This window comes from Belonocnema kinseyi, chromosome 10, assembly GCF_010883055.1.
Source record: "Belonocnema kinseyi isolate 2016_QV_RU_SX_M_011 chromosome 10, B_treatae_v1, whole genome shotgun sequence".
NCBI lineage: Eukaryota > Metazoa > Arthropoda > Insecta > Hymenoptera > Cynipidae > Belonocnema > Belonocnema kinseyi.
The window spans coordinates 19,847,411-19,866,712 of record NC_046666.1 but is presented as its reverse complement, the minus strand read 5'-3'; the positions used below and the strand labels follow the sequence as shown (position 1 = coordinate 19,866,712).

The following is a 19,302-nucleotide window of genomic DNA, read 5'->3' as shown; positions in this document are numbered from 1 at the left end:
AAATATTTATTGCTGACTCCCTGATTCATCTTTTTTATTCGAAGTTTATGTGAAAAATTTAAAAATTACATTTTAATTAAAGAAAATACTTTAAAATGGTTTAGCCTTTTCTGTTTTCTTCCTTGAATTTCAACTTTTTTATTATTTATAAGAATTAAGAAAATGTCTGCTAATAGAAAGCAACACATCCTGCAGGAATAGAAGATTTTTTTCCGGAAAATATAATTCTGGAGCTTATCTCGCGAACAATGAAAGATATCGTAAAAAAAACAAGATAAATTTTTTATTAAACTTTTTGAGACGTGCAAACTTTTATCTCAGAAAGTTTTCGTATTTTTCGTTTTTAAGCAAAATGAAAAATTTGATTTTATGAAAAAGAGTTCGAAAAACTTAAAATTATAAGCGTAGCTTTCTAAAAACATTAGACATGCATGATTTTTCGAAAAAAATTTGACGGGAAATTCAAACTCAGAAAAATGTTCAAAATTGTTCTGTCATCGAAGGGTTATCAATTTCATCCATCTATCAATTTTTCCAAATTTTTGAACTTAAAAAATATTAGTTGTAAATATTTGAAACGATAATTTTCACAATAAGGTGATACAAATTGATACTTGTAAAAACACAAATGGAAAAAGCTAAATTTTCAATCGAATAGAAAAAGAAGTACTTGTGAGGAAATTTTTGTAAATTACAGTATAACCTCCTCTCAAAAAGTACTCAAGGAATAATTTCCACCAAATAAATTTTAATTAATTTTTAAATTCATTTTAAATTCTTTTCACAATTGTTCTATCCCTTAACTGGTATAAAGTTCATTTGGGATAAATTATACAAAGTTTACAAATGTTCATTTTTTAATCAATATTTTCTCTCTAAAATCGTCAAAAGTTATTATTTTTTATAAATAATGAAACAATGAAAGAATATTTAAAGCAAGATATTTTTAAAGGTTGTTTTCAGAATATATACCCTATATTATCTTAATAATAATTATTTATTTAAAGAAATAAAATATCCTTTAAAAATATATTGCCCTCAATACTGTTTAATCCTGTCATTATTTTCAGAAAATTATAAGTTTTTACGATTTTCGGAAGAAAAAGTTTAAACCAATAAAAATTGTTTAAATAATTACTATATGTGTTAAAAAATAACTACAAAATTTTACAGAGGGAGAAACATTCTTTCAACAAATAATAATTGTTTAAACAATTTCAAATTAATTGAAACATACTTGGAAATTAGCCTCTTAGCAAATAGAAATAATTCAAGTGAAAAAAATTCCCAATAATACCATCTTTCTGATTAAAAAAGCTGAAAAAATTCTCAAAACACAACAAAATGTTTTAAAACCATAATAATTTTTGTTCTTACGAAAAGTTTCTTATTATAAATATTGTTGTCGTTAAATGTGTTTTAAATCGTATCTAACTTTCCTTAGTCAAAGATAATTCTTTTTTTGGTTGAAATGTCTGCCATAATATTTTTGGTTCGAAATACATCTTGTTTTAAAAATCAACTCTTTTCTTGAAAATTAATTTTTCTATTTAGGATTTATAGTTTTGGATAAAAATTCTTCTCTTAGATTAAAAATTGAAAATTGATCTTTTCTGACTTGAAATTAATGTATTTTGTCAAAAATTCGCATTTTCCAAATCAAAATCGTTTTTTAACTTGAACATTCTACTGTTTGGTTAAAAATTAAACTGATTCAAAATATTTTTGTTGCTGTTAAAAATTCATATTTTCTAGTTTAATGTACAACATTTTTTTAAATTCATCTTCTTAGGTTAAAAATTTAACAATTTGGTTGTCTTTTTTCTTGTTTCTTTGTTGAAACTTCAACATTTTTCTAAATTCATATTTTCGGGTTTAAGATGAATTTTTTTTTAAATTTGATCATTTGTTCGAATAATGATTTTTGTTGGAAATTTATCTATTTTGATGGAAAAATCAACTCTTTTCTTGAAAATCCATGTTTCTTAATTTAATTTCAATTTTGGTTTGTTTTAAAGTTCGTTTATTTGGTTGAATAATAATTTTGGTTAAAAATTCATCTCTTTTGCTTGAAAACTCAACTCTGTTAGAAAAATTCATATTTTTCTATTCTATTTTTCTATTTATTTATTACCCTATTTCTGTAAGAAAAAAACCACTCTACTTCCCCTTTCTTAAGAGCGTTCTGGACTGTGAAGTCGGAAAGTAAAATTTTCGAAAAATCTAGAATCTTCTAGAAACTTCTAGAAATTAAATTGAATTGTATTAACATAATCGAAAAATATATGAAAGATATTTCTCCAGCAGGTATTCAGAAAGCTTTGCGTTAGGTTAGAAAACAAATAGAGAGGCATGACTTTTGACGACCTGAAGGTAGATTGTTGTAGACGTCATTTCATCAAACCGCACACTACCATTAACTTTACGGTCATGTGGCGGTGTTTCCATGGCATGCAAACACTTTAGGTTCCATTACCAGCATCAGCCCATTGACTATTAAACAGAAATATTTCCTCTCCAAACATCCGACCTAAACCTCCCAGGAATTTCACTTCTACATAATAATATTACGTATATTTCGATTATCCTCGTGATGAGGTATCATAAAGTAAATTCCTTCCAATACAAAATATTTGACTGGCCCTTTAAATTAAAAGATAAATTGGTTATTCTCAATCAATCTAGGTAGATAGGCAAGGGCTTTTCTAGATCAAGATTCCTACCTTAAAGACTTCGAGAAAATTCTACAGCTGAAGTGGTTCGTGTCCGTGCTAAGTTTCCAGAACTTCTCGAATGTTCCTGAAGATGTCATAAAATTATATTGTGTATTTGAGAGACAAAATTGCGTAAACCATTTCAAGCTTATTTAATATCTTAGTGCCTAATTGAGATAATGAATGTTTAATTGAGGTGATAAAAGTTTAATTGAGATAATAAATACTTGAGATAATATATAACTTTGAAGTTTACGCAAATTTGTCTCTCATTATTACGCATATCATTTAAGGACGTCTTCGGGATCGTTCGAGAATATTCTAGAAACTTAGTACGGACAAGAAACATTTTAGCTGCAGAATGTTCTCGAAGTAGACAACTTAGGAATCTTAATCTAGAAGCACCCTTATCTAAAAATTAATAAATTAATAATTTTAATTTTAAATTGTTTTATTCCAGTTTTAATAGTTTCTATATTTATTTTCTTTGTATTTGTATTTCTTTTTTTCAGTTGCTTCCTCCTGACAATTATATTTGTATTTAAAAAAATTTTTGTATTGGCTAGCGAAGTCGAAAATTTTGTTGGAAAATTCAACTTTTTTCCTGAAAATTCCTCTTTCTTGTTTGAAAGTTTAAGTATTTTTATATATAATTAAGTTTTTTATTTGAAAATTCATATTTTAATGTTCGAAATGCAACATTTATTTTTCGTCCTGTTGGTTTAGAAATGGAATCTTTTTTAGATAAAAAATTTAACTATTTTATTGAAATTTAATCTTCTTTGGTGATGATTGAGCTATTTTTGAATAAAAGTTAACTTTCTTATTGAATATTTATATTTTGGTCTTGAAAATCCAATTGAAAATGCAACTGTTTGTTAGAGAATTTTTTTATTTGTCTCAGGATTCAACAATATTTTATTTGAAAATTTGTCTCTTGGTCTGATCTGTTATGAATTGCGCTTTCCGGGTTGAAAATTCAACTATTTTCTTATAAAAATAACTATTTTTGTTAAAATATTTTTAAAACAAATTTTCCTTTCAGCTTCCAAATTCATTTCTTTTGGTAGAAACTTAGTTTGTTTTTGTTAACAGTGTAACTGTTTGGTAGAAAATTAATCTTTTTCAAGTTGCGAATTAAACTTTCTTATTGAAAATTCGTATTTTTACGTAGAAAAATCCAAATGAAAACGCAACTGTTTGGCAAATAATTAATTTTATTTGGTTGATATTTCAAGAATATTTTGTTTAAAAATTCGTTTCTTGGTTCACATTGTACTATTTAAAAATTGAACTGAATGTTTCTTGATTCTAAATACAATTTTTTTGAAATTCTTTATTTCGGCTTCAACCTTTATTTTTTTAGAAAATTAATCTTCTTCAGTTGAGAATTCAACTTTTTTGTTTCCAATTTCATCTTTAGGTTAATTTTAACTTTTTTTTTAAATTGGTTTTTGAACAGAAAATTCAACTATTCCATTTTAATGTTCATAATGTTAGTTGCAAATTCATTCCGCTAGTTAAAAGTTAATCGGCTTTGTTGAACACTTTTTTTGTCGAAAATTAATTTTTTAAACGTAAAATGTAACCATTCAATTTTTGATTGAAAATTTAATTTTGCTTAAATTGAAAATTCAACTAGTTGGGTTAAAAGTTAAAGTGCTTTGTTAGCAAATTATTTTTTTTTTATAAATGTTCAACTTTGGTAGAAATATTAAGTATTTTATTGAAAATTCGTTTTCTTTTGGTTTAAAATTAATTTTTCAAACTAAAAATGTAATTTTTCCACGTTATGTTACAAATTGATATATTTTGGCGGGAAATTTGTACATTTTGGATACAACTAATGTTATTGTTTGAAATATCCTTTTTTTGTTGAAAATGCAACTCTGCTTAAAAATAATTTTTTTTAAATTTCACATTTCCGGGTTGCACATTTATTTTTCTTTCTTGACTGAAAAATAATTTTTTTATTGTTGAAGATTTACCTCTTTGGTTTAAAATTGGATTATTTTGTTGAAAATTCTTCTTTTTCGTAGAAAATTAGTATTTTCGGGGTGAACAATTAACTGTTTTGTAGAAAAGTTTTCTTTTTGTTTCAAAATCTCTCCGTTTTTGGTTATAAACTGTAACTCTTTGTTAAAAATAAATTTTTTTGGTAGATTTATCGTTTCAGTTAAAATTTTATTTATTTTATTTATAATTCATGGGATAAGATTTTAATAATATCTGTCGCAATTTGTATTATTACCTCTCATTTTTATTTTTCAGATTTTTTGTATTCTGTTTTGGTGCATAAAAGAAATCATAAAAAAGTAGATTTCATTTTGATCTTAAAAAAAAATTTCTCAAGTTGGAGAAATGTAATGTCAGATGTGCCGTGGTCTTGCTCGAAGTAAAAAGTTCAACTTTAAGTGTCGATGTTATTTCCTTTAAGAAAATAACCAGACTAGCAGTAAAAACCAGAGACATCAAGTTCTTCTGTTTTATAATTCTCTTAAATTAGGATTTCTGAAGAAAGTCGAATCGTCAAAGAAAGACAATTTCCTCCTACATTTATACAAAGGATAAATTTATCTCTTCTTTTATACCAAATACTTTTGTCGTTCTTCGCAATTCAATTGAGGATGTTGGAGCAAATTGAAAGCAGAAGAAAACTACCTTCAGTACATTGGACAACTTCTTTATTGTTACCTCGAGGAAACGTGCCTGGAATTTGTCATATGTGTTTCCAGGAGTGCAACTTCTTCATTTCGTGTTGATTTTGTTTTTCAGTTGGAGAATATTATACCTACTATTAGGAAAAGGTACAATAAAAAATAAGAAAAGCTTAAACCGATTTGCTTGATCTTGTTTTAAAAAAATAAGCTAAAAATAACGAAGTTAGAATATACCTCCTTAGGTGTTTTTTAAAGAATTTAATTATTTCTTAATCTGAAGAAAAAAATGTCAAATCTGTTGATAATTCAAGACAGTAGACCTAATTATGTAGAAAATCTAATCGTAATTATTTGAATTTAGTAAAAGAATACTTGTTGTACCAGCCGCTGCTGACCATAGCCGTTTTCGTACTACTGATGTACAGTGATGAAAATAAAACAAATGTTCATAAGTTTGTTAAGAAATTAATGCTCTTGAATTGTGAAGAAAGAAACTTTAGACTGGGCCAATAATTTAAGACAGTAAACATATTTAAGTAGTAAATTAGGGTTTAATTATTTAAATTCAATAGAAGAATAGTTGTAATTGTCGCGTCTGATCATATCCGGGTTTTTACTACTGACATACAGTGTTGAAAATAAGAAAATAGTTGATTGACTGTTTCTATTTTTTTGTTTGAAAAATAGGCTAATTAAATAAGAAAAAGTTAAAATATACCTCTATATGTTTTTTACCAGGCACGTCTGACCATATCCGGGCTATTGCTACTGTCACTAAGTGATGAAAATTAAAAAAAAAAAACATAAATCAACTAATTTGATTTTGGTTTTTAAAAATAGGATTAACAATTTTAAATATATTTTCATAAATTTGTCAAGAATTTAATGATCTTGAATTCTAAAGAAAAAACTTTAAAATCGGCCAATATTCAAGTAGATCTATTTAAGTAGTGAATTCAGCCGTGATTACTTAAATTTGTTAAATTTTCTTGATAAATCCTCTACCAATGTGGATTAATTTTCAACCACACAGTTGAACATTTAACCAAAAGAGATGAATTTTCAAATAAAAAAAAATGTGTAGCTTGGATAGGTTTTTCAGACAAGGGAGAACAAAAATTTCAATCAAATTAAGGAAGTTTTCACAAAATATAACTTTTTGTCAAAATAATTAAATTATTAACGAAATAGTACAATTTTTAACAAAAAAAATTAATTTTGAACTAAAAATTTCATCGTAGACTTTGCAATTAAAATGAATAAACTTTAAACTAAAGATAGTTTTCTTTTTGACGAAATAGTTACATTTTCATCCTAATTGTTAAGTTTATAACAAAAAATAAAGTATTTGATATTTGAATAAGAAAATGTAAAATTCAAACCAAAAGAGTTGAATTTTATATCTAAAAATGGAAATTTTCAACGAAGAAGTTACGTTTTCTACCAAAAAAGACAAATTTTTAATAAAAAACTTGATTTTTATCTAAGGAAGATTGATTTTTGAACAAAAAAAATCCATCCGAATTATTGAATTTTCAAGCTAAAAAACGAATTTATGATAAACAGTTAAATTTTCTACAAGGGGAGGGATTTTTAACTGAAACAATAAATCTTCAACTGGAATTGTTAAATTTTCAGTTAAAAAAATTAATTTTCAAGCAAAAACAATCGAAATTTTAACCAAAAATATTAATTTTCTACTAAAATTATAAATTTCCAACAGGAATATTTAAATTTCTAGTAAATGGAAATCATTGTTAACAAAAAATTGAGTTTAATTTTTAACGAATAATCTAATAAAATAAAAATAGTTATGTTGAACTAAAAAAGACGTATTTGCAACAGAATTATTGAGATTTTAACAAAAAAAGAATACTTTTCAAATAAGCGCTTGAATTTTTAATAGAAAAATGGACTTTTTTCTAAAATAAATGAATTTTTTATTAAAAAGATGAAGAACAAAATTTTGAATTTTGAATACAAAAATATGAATTTTTAAAACAAATTAATTTTCTACTACAATATTTGAATTTTTTTTTAAACCGAAAGATAAATTTTCAATCAAAAAGATAAAAATATTATATTAGGGTGGCCTCAAAATTTAATTTTTAAAATTCCGAAATTATTCCTTAAACAATTTTTTATTTTCCCTAACCATTTATATTCAAAGACCAGAAGCTTAATCTTGTAACATTTTCATCATAGAATCTCTTAATAAAGGAATAAAAAAATTGAAATTAAATAATTTCATATTTATTATCACTGACAGCTATTCAAAAAATTCCCTGAGTTTTACAGAAAAAAATCAAAATCCCTGATTTTCCCTGACTTGTCCCGGATTTTTTCCTCCTCAATAAAATTCCCTGACTTTTTCCTCATTTCCAGGTGTTCCCTGACCTACAACAACCCTAGGACTCACTCGAACTAAACTTGAAGAAACACAAGTAGTTGAAATATTTTTCTCTTTACTCGATAGCAAAGTCACTTCCAGAGTAAATGGAATAAAATTGAGATGCTGGAAATGAAAAGTTAATCTAGTGATTCCGTTGACATTGGCGGTATACCGTTGATTGACAGGGGTGGCGTCGACCTGCGTCCAAAATAGAATTTGGCACGGCAGTGAATAAGGAGTAAATCACAGAAATGGAAATCCGTGATATCGGATTGAAATCAATATTGAATGCAGATTGGATTTCTTGCTTCGCTCGTGAAGAATATACATGGAATCCGAGTCAAGTGACAGGTTCATGAGAAGCAAGAGAAAAACTAGTTTCGTTTTTAAAAATCAATTAGCTTTCAAAAAAAAAATAGATAAAAAAATGTAAGCAATTTCGAAAGTTAGAACTGGATTTTTAGCTTTAAAATGAGCCCATGAATATTCAAATCTCTTTAATAATTATTATCTTACACATTTTATATTGTTTATCTTAAATTATTTCATGAGAAGCAAGAGAAAAACCAGTTTCGTTTTTAAAAATCAATCAGCTTTTAAAAAAAATAGATAAAAAATGTAGGCAATTTCGAAAGTTAGAAATGGATTCTTAGCTTTAAAATGAGCCCATGAATATTAAAATCTCTCTAATAATTATTATCGTACACATTTTATATTGTTTATCTTAAATTATTTATAAAAAAAGCTCAATCTCAAGTTTTAACCATTTTCTGGAACTCATTAAGTGTGATAAAAGACTTAGATATATATTAAACAACAAATTATTTTTTTCCACTAAAAAAATTAGAAAATTGTCTATTTGTTTACTTAATTCATTTTTAACAAAGATATTTATTCATAGTTAGCAATTTGTTGCAGCCTAGTAAGCCTGATAAGCTATTAGGATACATATAAGAGCTAAAATAATTTGTTCCCGTCAAAGACAGATAAAAATGTTCTATTTGTTATCCTAAATTATTTATAAAAAAGCTAAATGTTAATTTCTCAGAATTTTCTTGAGTTTAGTAAGAATGATTGAGCGACTGCGATAAATATTAGGCAGCGAAGAATTTTTTCCGTGAAAAAAGTTTGCGATTTTTTATTTGTTTACCAAAATTATTTATAACAAAGCCAAATGTAGAATCTTAATAATTTTTTGCATTCTAGTAAATCTAAAGAGTGACTTAGACACAGGTTAGGTAAAAAAGATTTTTTTCCACATAAAAAATTTTGCGAATTATTTATTTGGTTATTAACATTATTTATAACAAAGATAAATGTTAACTCTTACCAATATTTTGCAGCCTAATAAGTCTGATATACTATTACGATACATATAAGATTTGAAAGAATTTTTTCCCGCGAAAAACAGATAATAATTTTCTATTTGTTAACTTAAATTACTTATGTTAAAGCTGAATTGTTAAGTTAAATTGCTTATAACAAATCCAACAGCTAGGTATTAAATATTTTCTAAAGTTTAATCAGTTTGAGAAGTTACTTCGATAAATGTTAGCTTTCAAAATTTTGTTATTGCAAAAAGTCAGGAAAATTGTTTATTTATTCATAAGAACGGTTGATAACAATGAAATGGTATAACGAACAATTTTATTCCTCTTCGTGTATGCTGTCATAATTTAGGCTGATCACTAGTATATCTAAGTGATAAGAGATGCAATAAAATTTGTTTCTAAGAATTAACTTTTTTTGTACATTTATTTTTAAAAAAGTAGGCGAAAAAGTAAAAAAAAAAATAAAATAAAATTCTGAAGTAAAAACGTTAAAATTTGTCGATAATTGAAGGCTGCAGTCATATTTTATTATTAAATTCCAGATTAGCTCACTACTAATTGAGCCTTAATTATTTCAATTCAGTAAAAGTCAATCAAACGCGTCTGACCATAGCCGGGGTTGTGCTACTGACAAGCAGTAATAAAAAAGGACTGTGGATAAATCGATTTTTAGAATACAATTCATATCCGGTTTACCCATTTTTTTAAAGAATAAAAGAGAAATAAAAGTCTGCATCAACTATAAGGAAGATATTTTCGAAAATTTTTTTAATTATATATTTTTATTTAATAAAAATAGATCCAAAGAATTTTTTTTTACTTTTGAAGAGTACCATTTATTGAGGAATACTTGAATTCATTTGAAGATACCTAGAATCAATGAAACAACTATCCGGAAAAATGTCCTGTAGCTACGCAAATGTTTATAAATTTATTGAATTTATTATAAACAAATAAGTGCATAACAAATTATTTCTTCTGGATTGGCTGCGATTTGTCACTTGATTTTAATTACATTTTAACAATTTTATACAGAAAGAGTTTTAATAATGAAATAATGATAGTTGAGATAATGATAATGATTAAATAATTTGCTATTTTATATCAAATTTTATGAACAATTTTTATAAACATTTATCCACTTGAGGTATTTATGGTGTGATAAATAAAAATCTCGCTACGGAATCGAACAAAAATTACTCTAAAATAACACCGAGTTAGCATATTTAGTCAGCCAATAAAAATTTATGATTTTTTAGATAAACTTAATTAACCAATGGGCTATTCGGTTATTTTTTACGACACAAACTCAGTTCTTTTAACGTAATTTTTTATTTATTTAAAATTATTATTTTGACGCTTCTTTAACGATAATTAATTTATAATTAATAATTAATTAGTAATTAACCTTGAAAATCTATTTTTTAGTTTTTCTAAATATAAAACAAATATAGATTGTACGTTATCATATTAATATTTTACCCGCGGCGAGTAACATTTTGTAGACGAAAGAAGTAATCTGCTAAGTTTAAATAATTGCACGTAAAAAGGATGTCATTCGTATTTATTGTTTTCTGTAAAATAAATGTAAAATTTTATTTTAGAGTCTCTTTGGTTGAGTTTCGTTTGGATAAAACTACATGGAATTTTTTTCCCCTTTATTTTGATTATGCTTTGTTACATTTTGCAATTTAGTTTTACAAAATAGCTGTTTTCACCGTTTATTAAAAGTGAATGCTTTAACCCCACCTTAAGGAGCAATTTTTGGACATTGCATTATGCAACAAAGTGGGTCTCTATTTGTATAATTTATTGACAATAATCTAAAAATATGTCCCATTTGGCCCCGTCTCACGATAGCTCATAAATATTGAAAAACAATTTCACGCTGAATTCTCCCTTTGCGGAGACTATCAATAACTCTGCCACTTAAAGAAACATTCTGAAGTCCTAACTCACTCTGTAATAAGCAACTCCCTTTACAAGGAGTGCGAATAACGCACCTGCGGTTAATAACTCTAGTCTCGTTAGCAAGTCAACGAAGTAGTTCCAGACACGCGGCAAGTATTAGGAAAGTTGAATGCCAGGCGGAACATTTAAAGGAAGGACTAGGAGGGTGGCCAAACTAATGTGACGATAAACACGAGTCAGAGCGGTAATTAAAAAGTTAAACCGTAAAGTTTCGACAGAAGAGGTGCAAAGACAGAAGAGAGAGAGAGGAGAGAAAGAGAGAGAAATTCCCTAGAGTCGACATTCAAGGCGGACCGTTGTCAGTTACTTGTTCTGATAATAGGACCGTTTCTTAGTCTCCAATTACCAAGGTTGTTAAGCATCCTGGTACTACTCGGATCCTTGGTTTACAATTTCGATGTTTGCACTACTCAAGCTTTTCCGTGGCTCTGTTACTCCTGTTCCAAGACGGTTTCTAGTCTCTGCAGTACAATCTGCAAGTTTTACTAGAATTCATCCTCCCGTGACACTGTTCTGTTTTTGATAATTCACTGGTCAAATATTCCCAAGATTATTCTAGAGTTCGGAAGATTAGAAAGGTATTGAGAAAGTTGTCTTAACGAACGAAAAAGAATTCGAGTGAGAAGGAAAAAAAGCGATGAGGAAAAATTGAAGTGAGAGAGGTCATACAATTTACTTTGATGAAATATTAAAGTCGGAAAACTGCGGGTCTTTCCCAGGGGTACCAACACCCTCTAACCTACCAGGATGCTAAAAAATTTACGCTCTGCCACCGAAGGATGGCCGTGGCCCTTTTTATCTCATAAAATAGTAACACGTGGTGCAGAGGGACGCTAGGGGGTAGAATGGCCACGTGCGAGTTGGCGTGTTCCGTGGTTCTAACACGTGTTGGCATTCGGCCAACCACCCTGGGAATCAGCACGATGTCTCTCACGTATTCACTTTTGCATGCACGCAGAAAATCAAAAATATACACTTGGAACTTTGGAAAATTTTCCTTGAAGAATCTTGATTTTAATTTATTTACTGCCTAACGTATTGAAACATCTTTACATGAAGAATCTCTATTCATCTTGAGAAAAAAACGATAGTTTTCAGAGAATCCTCTCAACTTTCTAGCTGGATAATAACCAAGTGATGTTTTGAAATGAGGAAAATATTCGAAAGTTTAGACCAGGATTTACATATCTGCAGGAAAGCAGATGCGCCTTTCATTATTTGTTTTGTGCCATCGCCAAAGCAAAATCTCGGTATGGAGGTGAAGCTACGGAAGACAAGAAAGGCATCCTGATTACGTCGTCGCTTCCATGTGTAATCACTACTTCTCGAGTGCATGCTTCACTTGGTGGAAGTTCGCTTTGCGTTCTCTCTGCACTCTCGTCATCGCCGTCTGCACTATTCAGACAGTGTTGAGACTTTCGGAATCCTGGGCGGTTGATTAAGCTTCGGGTGAGAGGTGATAATGTCGCAGAGTAATAAACCAGTGGTTGCTATTGCGTCAACCATTCCGAAATTCCTGCAACTCGTTTGTCTCTTTAATCACTCGTTGAGGACAAACTCGAATATTTTAGGGGGTTATAAGCACCCGCTAACAGAAAGAGTCTCACATCGACTCGAAATTCTCAGAGTGTATGTTTCGGCTTGGAAATCAGGCATCTCTCGTCAAAGTGAACTTTTCGTGATTGCAAAGTAACTTAAGTTTTCTTATTCAGGAGAGGTAGTAATTACTCTTATCTGAATGGTTAATTGATAAAGGATACAGTTTCCTTTCACTGGACAACTGAAGACCAAGCGTTATGCAAGAAGGGGGATGAAAATCGAATAATGGGACTTATTATGTCATCAGGGTAGAAAAATTCTGGGATAGAATAATTAAATAATTAGTTATAGAATAGTCTTTATGAATTGATAAGTTCTTGCGGAGAAGCATGAGTTTTTGAGAAAAAGAGTTCCTTAGAGGTTCACTCTTGGGGCGGTGTTTTTGCACGTTGAGTATAGAATATGATGTGGGCCCTAGAAACCGAGACGAGGTGACGAGAGCGGTCAAAGAGAGAGTTAGAATTGCAAAGGGGTGTGGATGTCTGTGCTACTTTTTAGTATACACTCGACCTATATGATAAGCATCCCTCTCTACTTTACATGACCGTATACCTCGTCGAACTTAATTATTACTAGGGAAGATAAAACGAAACAAGGCGTCTCGTCGACTCCGTTTCATGCAGACATCCACGCTTGCATGCTCTCGAGGTACGACCTACTTCTCATTGATGCGCAATCCAAATGATCATCTACAAAAAGAAAACTACAAAAATTATATACTTGGAATTAAGGTGTTTCTTTGCTGCTTTAAATTTCAGATTTAGAATAAATAATTCTTGAGGAAGAAAGTCTGAACAAGAAATGTTTGTTCTGACACTGACTGATGTGCAATCCAAATTATCATCTAGATCTAGAATATAAAAAAATCAGAAAATGATACAGTTTCAGTTAAGATGCTTTCCAACTTAGGTTTTTTTCATTTCGATTCAGATCAAATTATTTATCAGGTAGGAGTATTTTAAATCTAGAATCTTCATTTTGACACTGATTGATGTGCAATTCAAATAATCATCTAGAAATCTAGAAGAAAGACAAACCTAAAAAAAGATATAGTTTCAATTAACATGCTTTTCAAGTTCGGTGCCACTGATTGATGTGAAATCAAACTGATCATTTGGAAGGAAGACAAATCAAGATACTTTCTAAGTTCAGTGCCACTGATTGATGTGCATTCCAAATAATGATCTAGAAGAAATAAAAGCTAAAGAATGATATAGTATCAATGAAGATGCTTTCCAAGCAGTTTCTGTTGATTTCCGATGTATATCAAATGATTCGTCAGGATAAATGTATTTAGACAAAAATCTTTATTTTCACAATACGAACATCGAAAATGGCGGATTTCGTAGCCTGCAAAATGTTTCGAAAAAAGCGGTATGCAGGTGAGCGGGTACGAAACTACTTTACAAACCCTAGAGTTTCCAAGTTTTTTATTACAAACTATAGGAAACTCCAGAGTTTTTAATAAGAGGCTTGAAAACTACTTTACAAACCCTAAAGTCTTCAAGCCTCTTATTACAAACTATAGGGTTTGTAATAGGGTTTCTAATAAGCTAATAGACTTGGAAACTTCAGGGTGTTTAGAGTAATTTCGTACCCGCCCACCTACTCTTATAACAAACCACAGGGTTTGTCATAAGATACTTGAAAACTAATTTACAAACCTTAGAGTTTCCAAGCGTTTTATTATAAACCCTATTAAAAACCATAGGGTTTGCAAGAAAAGGCTTGAAAAGTATAGGTTCTGTAAAGTGTTTCCAAGTCTCTTATTACAAACTTTAGGGTTTTCAATAAGAGGATTGGAAACTCAGAGCTGTGTAATAAAAGGCTTGGAAACTCTAGATTATAATAAGAGCAGGTGCGCGAGTACGCAACTACTTTACAAACCCTAGAGTTTCCAAGCCTCTTGTTACAAACCCTAGAGTTTCCAAACCTCTTATTACAAACCCGCGGAAACAGTAGGAAACTCTAGAGTTTGTAATAAGATGCTTGGAAACTCTAAGGTTTTTAGAATAGTTTCCTAAGACTTATTACAAACCATAGGGCTTGCGATAAAATTAGATGAGTGGGTACGAAACTACTTTACAAACCCTACAGTTTCCAAGTCTCTTATTACAAATCCTAGAGTTTCCATGTCTCTTATCACAAATCCTGAATTTTCCAAGGCTCTTTTTACAAATCCTAAAGTTTCCCAGCCTCTTATTACAAATCTTGGGGTTTGTAATAAGAGGCGTGGAAACTCAAGGATGTGCAATAAGAGGCTTTGAAAATCTATATTTTGATAAGAGGCTTAAAAACTCTTATTTGTAATAAGAGGCTTGGAAACTCTAGTTTGTAATAAGAGCAGGTGCGCGTGTACGAAACTACGTTACAAACCCTAGAGTTTCTAACTCTAGGGTTCGTAATAAGAGACTCCAGTTTTTAATAAGAGCAGATATTTGGATGCGAAATTATTTCAAATATCCTAGAATTTCCAAGCCTCATATTACAAGCCCTATTACAAACCGTAGGGTTTGTAATAAGAGGCCTTGGAAAGTCTAGCGTTTCTAAAGTAGATTACAAGTCTCTTATTACAAAGCCTAGGATTTGTAATAAAAAGATTGGAATCTTTAGGGTGTGTAATAAGAGGCTCGAAAAATCTAGTTTGTAATAAGAGCAGCTGCTTGGATACGAAACTACTTTAAAAATCCTAGAGTTTCCAAACCTCTTATTAAAAATCCTAGAGTTTGTAATAAGCTACTTGGAAACCACTTCACAAAACCTAGAGTTTCAAATCCTCTTATTGCAAACCCTATTACAAACCCTAGGGTTTGTAATAAGAGGCTTGGAAACTCTAGTTTGTAATAAGAGCAGATGTTTGAATACGAAATTACTTCAAACATCCTAGAATTTCCAAGCCTCTTATTACAAACCCTATTACAAACCTTAGGGTTTGTAATAAGATGCTTTGGAAAGTCTAGGGTTTGTAAAGTAGATTTCATGTCTCTTATTACAAACCCTAGGGTTTGTAATAAATGGGTTGGAAACTCTAGGGTTTGTAATAAGAGGCTCGGAAACTCTAGTTTGTAATAAGAGCAGATGTTTGGATACGAAATTGCTTTAAACATCCTAGAATTTCCAAACCTCTTATTAAAAACCCTAGGGTTTGTAATAAGAGACTTGGAATCCACTTTACAAACCCTAGAGTTTCAAAGCCTCTTATTGCAAACACTATTACAAACCATAGGATTTGTAATAAGAGGCTTGGAAACTCTGGGGTGTGTAATAAGAGGCTTGGCAACTCTAGTTTGTAATAAGAGCAGGAGTGCAGGTACGAAACTACTTTAGAAACCCTAGAGTTTTCAAGTCTCTTATTAAAAACCCTAAAATTTCCTAGCCCCTTATTAGAAACCCTAAGGTTTTTAATAAGAGACTTGGAAGCTACTTTACATGTCCTAGAGTTGCCAAGCTTCCCATTACCAAACCTAAGGTATTTAACAGGGTTTGTAATAAGAGAATTGGAAACTTTAGGGTTTTGGTAGTAGTTTCGTTCGCAGTCGCCTGTATACCGTTATTTTGGTAACGCTTCACAAGCTGTCAAAGCCACCATTTTTTATGTTCTTTTTGTGAAAAATAGTATACGCGGCACAGGGCTAAAACCTCGCCACGTAGCGTACTATTTCACTCTGATTGATTTTCAATCCAAATTATCATCTAGAAGAGGAAACAGTCAAAAAAATGATATACATTCTTTCGATTTCCAATCTAGATTAAGTGATTTATCAGGAAGAAGAGGTCTTCAAACAGGAAATCTTCATTCTGACACTATGTACCACCACGCGAACTTTAGGTGATCGTTAAGACCGGGTGCATTAGACGATTGGTCGTGTAAACGAACTACTTCCGTAGTTGAGACTGTCTAACATGCACTGTTACATGACACTCTACTTCAGTATTCAGACAAGTGTTACTTCGTTTGTGTGCGGAAGTGAATACTGTGATTTCCAACATGCTGCACGACATATGTCTGTCTTAAGTGTCTGAATATGTTGACCTTATTTCTCCCGGATTGCAGAGCTTTTTTTTTAGAAAAAGGAAAGAATTGTCGGTCTTTCCACACACGCGACGAGTACCTTTAGTCTTCGCACTCGCGAAGCATCTAGTGCTCTTCTAACACTTACGTGGGACTGACAATTTCCAGAAGGGGGTTTCAAACAGAAAAGAGGGTACAAAGACCATGCTAGAAGACTCGAAATTTACCCTAATTTAAAAAATAGGCCTTAGAATTAGAAACACTTATTTCATTTTATTATTTGTTTAATGTTAGTCAAAATTATTTTACTTGTTTGTTTATTGAAAATAACAATATTTTTTGTTTTTGTTACAGAGAGATGCTCTCAACCTGGAACCGAGCAATGTCGCCAATTGCGTTTCTAAGGGAAAATCAGAGGTAAGTTGGAAATTAATTTTTTAATTAAGTACTACTTACAGTTTTTTAATTTATTCATTCTTAAGGATAGAAGAAAGAAATGAGAATAAGTAATAATTAAAAGCAATATTCCGTAAAATCCTCATTGCACTTGTACCTTTTATGGTGCTCCAAAATAATAGCTTCGTATTCCTTGAGGAATTTGCATGAGATGATGAAAGTATTCCCACAAAACGGAAAAAAATTTTGTTTTCAGCACTTCGATTGTCGAAATCACGTTCGAGTCATACAGCCAATGGGGGAGGGAAATCGTCTCTATGTCTGTGGAACCAACGCGCATTCTCCAAAAGATTGGGTTATTTACGTAAGTTTTATACACTTTAAATCCAATATTTATCGATTTAAGTTTAAGTTTCCCCGATAAAAGTTCCTGAGATAATAGGAAAGTAGCAATTTCAGGATTTCAATAGGACCTGGAAAACCTGGAAGTCGTAAATGATCTTATCAGTAATTTAATAATAATTTGCTATAAATATTTCACATAGAAAAATCGGTCAATTTCGATGACTTCAAATCAAGGATGAATCAGTGTCATAATTTGTCTGCAACGATTAAAAAGTCTTTGAATTAACTGAACTTCTTTCAGCAACAGACTTGGAAGACCTTGCTAAATCTTCGAATTTTTAAACCAAATTTCTGTAGCCACCTCTGAATTCGCGATTTAGAGATTTATTATCCGCTCACCTTTGATAGAGTACGTAAGCAAGGATTATCTACCGAAACGAACGCATTGTGCGTTCAAGTACCCGTGTAACGACACCGAAGAATATACGGCTTCGGTGATGTTTGAACTTACGACTCCCAAGTGCACCCTAGAGATTTTATAACGACTACCTCTTACAGGCTCGTTGCTTCTCGAAAGGACGAGTATCAGATTCATGAGCTTTAATTCCTTTAAAGCTATCATTTTACATAAAAAAGTACAATAAAAGCCCTTTCAAAAACTGCAGCACGCTATTTTGAAAACTTTTTCTCCCCATTCCTAATAGATGAGTAAGGACGTTCCTAACTCAAGATTCTTGCCTTACCGACATCGAGAAGCTTCTAGCTGTAGTGGTTCGTGTCCATGCTAAGATTCGAGAACATTCTGGAAGGGTCCTGATGAGATCACAGGATAATCATATTGCGCAAGAGTCATGTAAACAGATTCAATAACCTTGAACCTGTTTACATGACTCTTATGCAATATTATTATTATGTGACGTCATCAGCACCCTTCGAGAATGTTCTCGAAGCTTAGTATGGATACGAACCACTACAGGCAGAAGCTTCTTGATTTCGGTAAGGTAGACATCTTCAGTTAGAATCTTCCTTACTTGTCTACTATCCCCTTCTTTGTTACAAATCATCACACATAATATTTGTATTGACTTTACAGCCTCAAAATGCTAGCTTGGGTTTTTATTTTTGCAATAACTTTTATTTACTGCTGACCCAAATATATGGTCCTTTCTCTAATTGAGACGCGGATTCTTTTATAGGGTATCCAGCGACCTTGAAAACCTGGAATTCTCCTTGAATTTTGTCAAGCCTTGAAAATCTGGAAAACTGCTTGAATTTCTCAAAAGAACCTTAAACGGGGAGGGTCGATAAGGCCGGTTTTTGGCCTAATTTATTTTTGGACCAAAAAATCTGAAAAAATCATGGTAGTATCTTATAAGTATCCCGATTCGATTGCACGCTAAACGGACTACTCTCCACCCCCCCCCCTCCCAGCCACCCCTACAAATATAGGAAACACCACTACCCACCAACTGTATTTTCGAGAGATTTGCCGCTCTTAAACATGTATTCTGAAGTTAGCTCTGGTTTACTATGGTTTTCGGGGTCGCCGAATACAAATCTGGCGTCCTTTGACTTTTATCGCGTCAGGTTCAAGGTCATTCGAAGGTCAAATAGAGAGAAAACGGTAAAAAAATCCAAAAAAATACGTTATAGGTTTTTGAAGTCGCTAATTACGAATCTGGAATCCGTTGAACTCTATCGCTTCAGTTTCAAGGTCATTTGAAAGTCATTTGAAGGTCAAATCGAGAAAAACGGTAAAAAAATTTTAAAAAAATATGTTATAGGTTTTTGGGGTCGCTGATTATGAACCTGGTGTCCGCTGACCTTTATCGCGTCAGGTTCAAGGTATTTTTTGGATTTTTTTACCGTTTTCTCTCGATTT

At 30.7% G+C, this 19,302-nt stretch overlaps 1 protein-coding gene across 1 annotated transcript in view; it reads left to right on the top strand.

Annotated features, from left to right (window-relative positions):
* Window positions 1-19,302, top strand: part of LOC117181782 (semaphorin-2A) — a 466,531-nt gene that overhangs the window by 416,933 nt on the left and 30,296 nt on the right. The window contains exons 4-5 of the mRNA XM_033374751.1: window positions 17,034-17,096; window positions 17,332-17,439. Of these exons, the coding sequence (XP_033230642.1) occupies window positions 17,034-17,096; window positions 17,332-17,439 (171 nt within the window). The remainder of the gene's footprint in view (window positions 1-17,033; window positions 17,097-17,331; window positions 17,440-19,302) is intronic.